The sequence below is a fragment of the Saccoglossus kowalevskii genome, chromosome 11, assembly GCF_978046115.1.
Source record: "Saccoglossus kowalevskii chromosome 11, keSacKowa6.1, whole genome shotgun sequence".
Classification (NCBI taxonomy): Eukaryota; Metazoa; Hemichordata; class Enteropneusta; family Harrimaniidae; genus Saccoglossus; species Saccoglossus kowalevskii.
Genome location: NC_140651.1, coordinates 26883918 through 26894769, shown reverse-complemented (window position 1 = coordinate 26894769; position 10852 = coordinate 26883918). Strand labels below are relative to the sequence as shown.

Here is a 10852-nt window from a genome sequence, read left to right as displayed (position 1 = left end):
GCGAGAATGTCTGCGTGAAATTCGCGAGATTGTTTCACGTTCCAGAAAACATCCTACAATCAGACCTGATTCATTCATCGCTCTCTCATCTAAGCAAATTTACAGAACCATCTATCTTCAGTGTAAAAAAATATTCACTACCCTAGGGAGTCTCCCATGACAGAACTTATGGCTCGCGATCGTGATTAGCGCAAACAGTGTCTCGGCAACGTTCATTACTTCAGCATTGTTCACAATCTCCGTATGTTCTTTTCTTTCTAGGAGTGCTCTCTTTTATTTGAATGCTGATCAAGGAACACCACCAAATGCAACTCTTACTGTGATACATTTTTTTCATCAAACTCATGTGAGGAGTTAGGCGATGGCGTCTAGTCGGAACAAAGTCCCTGGTATCCAGAACAGGGCATAGGATAGCTGTGGTTTCTTTTATTAACAAAATGGTCAAATCTTATGGATTAGGGATTACGCTGTCAAGACATTGATAAAAACAGTGATATTTACTGCACGTGGATCAATATCGGAGCTGGACTTCGTTTTTTTTTTCAACAGGGTAAAGGACCCTTACTGAAACCCGCTGTGTGGCTCGACGCATCATCTACAACATACGTTACGTATGCATTCACCGCTAACTATGGAACTTTACTGGTTATGGCTAATTACTTGCCTCTCCATTCTACAGCTCGGATCTTGCCTGCCATCTTCGATCAGGATTGGTAAGCACATGACATTTTATTTTAAACTTAGACGTTGTGTCTCACTATCCCACTAACGCACACCAGGGCCACGTGATCCCCAGTTCAACATGAACGTATGTCTTTGGGTAATAGTACACCCGCTTTTAAACTCTGCGTAACCTTGCCCCGCTGTGTCAATTATAATAGAATTAAAATGAGCCGTCTCTCGCGTTCATCTTGAACTTGAACAGCCAATTATTGCTTGCTAACGGTTGTTGTGAATGATTCGTATAAACTAGAGATCCAACCATAATCACTAATTTGCGATTGGTAGAAGGAAACAAATTAATCGAATTTCGAGCATAGTTTTATTTGATTTGAATGTCACGTTCAATATCAATCATAAGCAGTTCTGTCGCTATCTTCTACTTTATCTACAAATGAGCTCGTATTCGAACCAGATAGCTTTGATTGTCGCGATTGTTCTCGGCTAATAACAGTACATTTTTGAACAAATCTCAACGATTTCCACCAGCCACATTTCAATTAGTGTTCGAAGCGATGCATTGAGTTAGGTTGAAGATCGAAATCTTGCTAGTGTTAAGGAGAGTGGGCACGGAAGGGATGGAGAGGGCTCGAGGGGCGGGTGTATATTTGGCGGATGTTTTGCCACTATAAACAGGTATGTATGAGAAAGGCAATCTGTAATGTTGAATCTCGTTGGAATGCCAGACACTTTTAGAAACATAAACACATAGCTGTAGCAAACTGTAGATGCGTATTGTTATGTTGTGCTAGCAACCATACGTGCCTCAATTGCGATTAAAGCAACGCCCAAACATCGAATACACCAGTTACATTCGCGTTTATCGGGAAGTGTTTATAATGAGATTTACTCACCAAGGTCAATTTGCTGATACGTACAAATAATGAAGCAGTGACATATTCAATTGATTATTATTAGTATTAGTACAAATGTGCAGTATACTTTACCTGCGTGAATTAAACACATTGATTTCGACGTTTACAATCGATTGTCCACAATATATATCATTACAAAGTTATTTTATGTTGATAATCCTTTGCGAGATTTGATTAAATATATATATTATAACTTCTAGCAGCTTGATGTATTTCCTGTTAACCGAAAGTGATTAATTAATTAATTATGTTATAGCATAATGATAGCGAGAAAGAAGACAAATAATCTCAAGTTGTTTAGGAGGATTGTACGCTATTTTCGGTCTCAAAGACACACTTTTAAAGGCGTTACGTCAAACCTTAGACTTGCAATCAGTTCTTGTGTTTTAATGAGACTGCCTGCAAGTCTAATTAAACATATTTGCAACCAAAGTAATCATATTAAGTAAGAGAATATAGACCAAGACCCCCGCCCTCCTCGTTGAGGTTCTATGATTTCGGCAAACTGAATTACTTGTATATCATTTGTCCACTGGCAATGTTTCCGAACACTCTACGCGGACACATACACACTTTTATTATCATCTTATAATTTATCGTTTCCGATCTCGTTACTCCTGAAGCTGAATGTCGTTTAATCTAAAGTTAAACATTGTTGTTGTTAACCCGCGTCAATATTTCGTGGTTGTGACGTCACCGCATATCACATTGTTCATTTCCGAATAATTGGTATGACGATAATTGTAGATTCCTCTTGAAGTAAATGACATCAATTGCAATGATGAGTAAGAATACAAAAAAAAGAGAAAAACTCAAGAGATTTCAGTGACGTAACGACTTGGCTACCATAGTGACCAAACCAGCTCCATTTGTAGATGGACTAAAGTTCAACACTTAGTTCGACATTGAAATTTTCATTAGCCTGGCGGACCTGTGTTTGTGGTGAATAGTGTGTTAGTTGCTTGTTGGATCCTTCTGATGACTTGATTTTGGTGTTCCAATTCTTTATGGTCGACGATGGGAATTCGTTATAATAATTTAAATAAAAATGCTGTATTATGTTATTTCTTTCGTTCAATAAATATGTTTGCTACTTTATAAATTTAGGGCTTAACATATTTTTAACTTTGATTGATGGTGCGAGTCGGCTCTGTGTGCTGTGTTAAATAGTTATTTGAACACATTTTGCTATATCGAAAATAGCATTGGTTTATATATGTTACTTAATTGGAAAATTGTTCCAATGGCGTGATCAGTTTTAGGTCGTGCTTTCATCTCATATTATATTCAGGCCCACCAATGTTCTTCTGATTCAATTTCTGTAACATACTTGTTGCCACAACAAAGAGACAAATACAGAAATAAAAGAAACCAAAAACATAATGTTCAGTAATAAAGTATGACTGGACACTAGTTAACGGCCCCGATTGTTAAAGAACTTATTTGTTTTCTGGTGTTACGTTATTTAAACCATTAAAACAAATTAATTAGAACATTACACGTACACCGTAGTAACCATTTCTGTAACATATTTTTTGCCACAATAAAAAAACAAAAACCTAATGTTCAATAATAAAGTATGACTGGACACTGGTTAACGGCCCCGATTGTTAAAAAAAACTATTTTTATTTCTGGTGTTACGATACTTAAACCATTAAAAAAAATCAATTAGAACATTAAGCGTAGACAATCGTTTCTCCCGCATCACATTACCAATAGGACATTGATGTAATTACGTAATGTTCAATTATCGAAAATATTTTAATCACAACTCAACAAGACACTTCGAGAGGGGCGTCTTTCGCGGTCAGTAATATTTCCGAAAATTATTGTTCACTATTTTATAAACTGGCTTGGCAATTCTCAGCAAGAATTAGACAGTGTCAAATATACATACTTTAATACATAAATGTACACTCATAAAAATACCCATAAAATAAGAGAATTGATTATATGGCCTGGACAAAAGAAAACATTATTTTCTCCTGTCATAAAAATGCATTTTTTCTATCTGTGTAACTTCATGTGGAAATCCTAACGGTTTTGCAATATTAAAGGTTGTCAACCCGTCCATAAAGTCTGCAAGATTGTTTTCAAATATTGTATTCACTGACATTTATTGTATAGTTACATTTACCATGCGGTCCTAATATCTTTTTCTTACTGATTTGACTAAACTGTGTAGTGTACTCGGCACTTGTTTTTTGTTTTGTCGATTTTTGTTAGTTGTTTGTTTTGGAATTGTGCAGAAAAATCAACAACGGTTAAATAGGTATATTATTTCCACTTATTATTTCAAGTATATCGCAGACAGTACTTTGTTCTCCAGCTAAATAAGCATAAGCTTGTAATGTGAATTTTGTTCATTAATGTTGTATGATGACGCTATCTCCGGGGCCTTCAGGGTCCCATGATCATTATGTCCCGGCTCGTTTATTTATTTATTTATTTATTTATTTATTTATTTATTTATTTATTTATTTATTTATTTATTTATTTACTTACTTACTTACTTACTTACTTACTTACTTACTTACTTACTTACTTACTTACTTACTTACTTACTTACTTACTTACGTACTTACTTACTTACGTACTTACTTACTTACTTACTTACTTACTTACTTACTTACTTACTTACTTACTTACTTACTTACTTACTTACTTACTTACTTACTTACTTACTTACTTACTTACTTACTTACTTACTTACTTACTTACTTACTTACTTACTTACTTACTTACTTACGTACTTACTTACTTACTTACTTACGTACTTACTTACGTACTTACTTACTTACTTACTTACTTACGTACTTACTTACGTACTTACTTACTTACTTACTTACTTACTTACTTACTTACTTACTTCTTACTTACTTACTTACTTACTTACTTACTTACTTACTTACTTACTTACTTACTTACTTACTTACTTACTTACTTACTTACTTACTTACTTACTTACTTACTTACTTACTTACTTACTTACTTACTTACGTACTTACTTACTTACTTACTTACGTACTTACTTACGTACTTACTTACTTACTTACTTACGTACTTACTTACGTACTTACTTACTTACTTACTTACTTACTTACTTACTTACTTACTTACTTACTTACTTACTTCTTACTTACTTACTTACTTACTTACTTACTTACTTACTTACTTACTTACTTACTTACTTACTTACTTACTTACTTACTTACTTACTTACTTACTTACTTACTTACTTACATATACAAAATTCGACAAAGTTAACGTCAGAATAGTAAAAAAGGAATGCTAAAGAAATCAGTTGCCCGTGCCAAGAGAGCCACAGAACTACAACAATTTGTCAGCCTTCGCCGTCCACCGCAGCGATATGATTTTACACATAGAAATTGAGAATCGCAAGTGTAGACACATTGCATAAACATTTACACTAAACACATCTATCCCGGCCAGTAATCGAATCATCAATCTTCATGAGGGATGTAACTGATATTTCCATCTACTGGCTTCTATTCCCACTATCCTAAAACGTTCAAGTGAATGTTGTCAAATTCGCGAGTGTGCATATTTCCGTACAGTGTACACATTGCTACAGTCAAAGGCTGGTACCATTGTAAATTTTTGGAGAGTAGAGGACTATTTATACAAGGGGCGATCCAGTAAGAAATAGTTAAAATTGTCCGATTGTCATATACAAATCCTGTATTAAAACAGAACATATTCCATATTCACTAAAAACAACGTTGTTATGTTGGTTGATGAATCTTGACTGCAAATAAATCTAAACAAAAGGCCAAGTCTGATCCAAACAACCTACGCCTTTGAAAATCAAGTCTTATCATCCTTGCGTTTCCGAGCGCAAATACGCCAAAAAACGACCGAGTTTTGCCAAATCTTATATGATATTAATACCATTAATTCAGTCTAGCGGGTTAGATAGGTTATTTATTATCATTCCGCGATAATAGCCAAGGGGATGAGGGACTGAATTTCAAAAACATATTTTATATATAGGGTATATAATTAGTATTGCATTTCCCCCTCCTTAAGGGGGTATCTCTGTATTTGGAATTTAATTAAGGATTAACAGTTTCGGCAATCTAAATTGACTTATTAAGTATGCTACTTTACGTGAAGTTATGCACATCTTAATAGTTGAAGAGAATCATTAAGTTACATGCATGCAATAAGCTGTTTTAGATAACCCCTGTAACAACAAAATAACGGTTCAAACAGTTTGTATTCTGTGTTTTAAACAATATCAAATTACATATTTTATGAAAGCTTATAATTAACGTTAAATCGATGTTACGTTATTTACAACCTTAATGTGGTCACGTGAGTACAAAGTAAATAGGTCAGTTATTACAATTCAAATTAGTACTGTGAAAAAAAATAAAAGAGATAGCACAGTTTTTTTTCCTTGAAACATGTAGAATAAAACATGAGAAGATGAAAAATAATGGCGATTATCCTGACATGTTTTCTCTTTTATATGACTATTTTTGCATTGTCAACAGAATATTTTGCTCATCTTTACATTCAGAAATCTTTCGAATGCGTAAATGTAACACAAATCGCTGATGAGATATTGTTCGTATATACCTCATTCACAATTACAATTTCTAAAAAAAATGTGAAAACTTTTGAGAGAGTTCCTAATGAGAAGTACTCATTTGATATCAAAATTAAAATGAAGATATACAACGATTAATTTGCATATTGATGGATGAGTAGTGAAGTTGCTGCATTGATTGTTGAATGGTTAGAAATCATCTTTTAATGTCCAGTGAAATGTAACTGATTGGTAAGCAACTAAAATGTTATAAAATACTTCACATTGTGTAATTTATCAATTATTTAAAATACGTGCATATTAAGTCAAATTTACATCAAAACTTTACTACATCAAAAATTTCCACATTAATGGATTATTATTACTATACATTTTAATGAACAGCGGGTACAAACACTAGACTATACAGGCCCGATTGCCACCACGACATTTGACAACACCACGTTGACAACTGTCTTTTGGTGTATACGTGTTCTGTGGAATAGCACAGTAACGATGTACATCAATACAGCCAATCACAGCCACTCGTTTAGATTTGAATGAAACGCAATTATGATAAATAAAACTGGCTAATACTGTAAACAAGATAAAGTATCCTACGATTGATTGAGCTGACGGGACTTTTCTCGGATGTTAAGTGAGCGGAACTTTGATGTATACATTTAATAACAATACAGGAATTAGTGTATGTCACTTGGATAGATCTTGGCATGTTTAAATACTCTGTACTGCCATTCTGGACACGCCTATGGGTGAGCGATACAATATTTTAGCGAACATATGTTTTTTTACGGGGGGGGGGGGGGTCGAGCATGGAACTGAAACTACTCCCATTCTGGGTGTAAATTGTCGATATACTTGTGTATTGGACGGTTAGTTGTTGATATACACATGCGCAGTTCAGCGAATTGTAACGTTTGTGTTAGAATTGTAGCATGTGCGATTCCCATATATTAAGTTAGTTTTGACACGTAGAAAAAAAATAAGTTAACTGATCAAAATCTTGAGTATTGATTGTGTAAACTTTGTTTTGGTACACATCTGTCACATTTTGCACACTAAAAACGGTATCTGTATTGTCTGTTTCCACGTCTTTCCGTCTTTTGGTCGACCATGCATTTTTGTTACTACCAATTCCGGCAAAGGTTTCTGGATTTTCCACTTGAATCTGAAAATACCGCATTGTTTTCTACTAGATTTTTATAACATAAATAACATACAGCTATCAAAATTTTCTGTTGCAATCAAACATATACAGTCAATTCGAGTTATTCAAACATATATTGCATTTACTTTATTAGAAGCTAATTTAATCAGTCTCACGTTACTATCCTTCATCGACATCCAGTTTGGACACCACTCAAAGAGTGGTGTCTAATCATGTCAGTGTGCAATCACCCGTTCATTTGTCTACTTATAAACCATTAGATTACGTAGTTACGAGTCAAAATTTTAAATTGACTTTGGCAGGGTTGGTTTTAATTCATGCTTTCCTGGTTGTTTCCGGTGATCCGATCCTTTTTATTACCATGTTTCAAAACTTACTAGTAATTTCGATAATCAGAAGTCTGTTTGCCAATTTCGTCAATGTCTCCCTGAATATTTAACAGAAAAAAAGGGGGACATTCACTCAATCTGACCATTCAATCACCAATGAGATAGTTAGATGGATAGACGTCGGGAAACAATTTGAGAGTCGGTTTGATTTGTTGATGCGAGTCGTACTATAAAAGACAGTCATACAGACATGTTGTACATAATAAGTATATCACCGTACTCATATCACTCCTCTAAACGTCACAATCATAATAAGTCATATTGTTAATGTAGTGGACATTCCATGAATATCTTCAGCCAGAGCCAGCCGGAGCCAGCTGACGTGACTCGGACAGGAAACAATTATAACACGTACAGGAATGGAATTCTTGAGAAAAATCACTCTGATGAACCATGTGTAGGCAAAATGTGCTAGCATGTTACTTGGTAAAATACACGATGACACTACAAACACACCATCTGGGCACAAAGGCAGGAGATAAAAATGGCGTGTGAGAAGTGAAGGGGAAAGGGGGTTGTCGCAGAATAATATAAAATCCCATCTATTTAATAACCAGATTGATTTCAATATTAAACTTGAAGGATTACAATCACGTATTTCCATTTCATCAATTCATATGGCAAAACGCAAAACATATATACTTGAAAATACTAAAAATCAGTGTCAGCTAACAATGCATCGCTATAAGTTCTCAAATGATACACCATTACTCATCGTCAAACTATAAACTAAACGAAATGAAGTAGGCGTGGTAAAATCGCAGTAATATTCGACATCCACTTAAAATACCATTTGTAGCCTAGTAGTCATAAAGTTAGTAAAACCGCCCCTAGTGCTACACCGCTGGTGGTTAATCACTGGCACAATCACGGGGAATCATTAATGCACGCCTAAGGCATCGGTATTTGTGTGTTTCCAGCATTCACTTCGGACTAGCATCGTCATTGGCAGTATTGTGAGATTAGAGCTGACGCCTATAGTGTGTAGTCGACTAATTCCCGGCCGGCCTAAGTAATCGGCATGAACGAGATAACACTATTTTTTTATCTTGGTTATATATACACTAACTCGACGACATCAGGACTCTAGTATTTCTCGTGTTCGTCAAATATTTTTTATAAATGTTGTTACGCTTTTTGACAGAAATGGAGGCAATCGCATTACAACAATAATTTTCAATTTTCAGTTACTTGATGTCGTCACGTAAATGTTAAAAGTCGCTACAAAGAATCCCATGACGCAACACATTCTACGAAAGAATTCATCAAAAGCACGCAAACTATTTGTGAGCTGTATCCTACATACAATCAATGTTATCTACTGTGCGCAAACCGTTGTCTATTGGACTATTTTTTAACAACAGTTTGTTTATGATGTGACTGCAATGTAATGTAATGACGTAGTGTAACATCAAGTGTATTCTCACTCAATGAATGGGCTACTATTTGTCTTATGTCCTTGAAATCTAAAACGGTGGTTAATTCAAATTTAGCACTATGAATAGCATATCGAATATTGGATGATATTTGTATGTGACTATTTATTCACAAGTCATATTGAAACCACCAAACTAAGTTTGTATTTATTTGTTTCATCGTACGGATATAACATTTTAAATGCATGAGTATAAAATCCAGATATTGATCATCTTATAATATTTAATTGTATAGACATGTTATATTGCATCTGATAACTGTGGTGTGCTCTATATGTACCGTCAATGTGATGTCATTTATTACATTAACTATACAATAACAAGAATGTAATTTACTGTATCATTCCATATATGGGTACTGCCTATCAAATTTATTGTGTCACTGTTTAATGTTTTGGGTGGTCGGGAAATAAAAAAAAACGGCGGTTTTGGTCGAAAGGGGAATGAGACGCTTTTTGTGGGATAAAGAAACGTCACTTGACTCTCTTGCTCTCGACAAGATCACGACGGTCATTTACGTCGAATGTCGAGATGCCACGTCATGTTCGATAGGTCCCACGCGACGCTTGTAACACGTGTATAATGTATTGTTTGTTCACACGAAACTTGAGCGCGCGCTTCAACGGACGCTTGAAAGTTGCTACGTGTTAAAAATGTCCGAAACATTTGCTTTGGACGCGCATATTAGAGTGTACTCAGGCTGCGAGTTGTGTTCTCGTTCTCGTCAAACAAAACTAGAAAATTTGTCACGGATTTGACTGTTTTCCTTCGATCCCATTCCTTCAGAACTACTTAAGCTTGTGAAACCTAAACGTCATTAACATGTTATATATTGTCAATTTCAATGAATTGTGCATTAGCCAGCAGCCATAACGATGACGCAAACTGATAGACAGGGAATTAATATTTCATCTAAGATAACAAAACCATGGCAACGTAACGATATCCGGCAATCTTTAGCTGATATGCATTAGTGTGTGTACAGATGCCTCCAGAAAAAGTAAAATATTAGTTCAATATCCTGCTCTCATCCCTGATCACTCAAATCTATCGAATCTGAGAATCTGAGGAGAAAGGTGAAATACTCCATATTTTCTGGAGGTGGACATGAGTACACAGCTACAGTATGAATAGTTGTTAAAGATAAGTTCACTGAAATCAAATAGTTTTGCGTTTAGTTATTTGAAGTACCTTATATGCTAATTTGTTTATCACTTTTAAAGTTGTACTCGCACTCTACAAATATGTATCCTAGAACAAGCTAAAACATGAAGTGTTTAAAAATATGGGTAGCAAATATGAAATACTAAAAGTAGATTATCATTCGCTGACCTTTCCAAACATTCCATTTTGAAAAGAAGAGGAGGTTCTTAACGACCATACGAACACACATACAATGTGACTTTCAAGAACAAGCCTCCTAACTCATGTATCTAGCTTAATTTAAGAACCCCTTCAAATAATAATCGTCTGCAGTTAATTTTTCATTACCCGTTCATAATATCAACATTTAATGGTCGGGGAATGGTACCTCTCAGATTTGCAAAATATAATAAAATTAAGCGAATCGTATATTTTATATTTGTATGCATGTTACAAACCCATGCAGTAACTTCAAACCAGGGAGACTTATAGTGACATACAGCGCACATGAATCCATCGGACTAAATTTCATATGACTTGTTAT

The 10852-nt window shown here is 34.8% G+C and overlaps 1 protein-coding gene across 1 annotated transcript in view; it reads left to right on the top strand.

Annotated features, from left to right (window-relative positions):
- The first annotated feature begins 260 nt into the window (after positions 1-260).
- The window catches only part of LOC100372244 (glutamate receptor ionotropic, kainate 2), a 51085-nt gene continuing 40493 nt past the window's right edge, over positions 261-10852 (top strand). The window contains exon 1 of the mRNA XM_078013558.2: positions 261-713. Within this exon, the coding sequence (XP_077869684.1) occupies positions 614-713 (100 nt within the window). The 5' untranslated portion in view covers positions 261-613. The remainder of the gene's footprint in view (positions 714-10852) is intronic.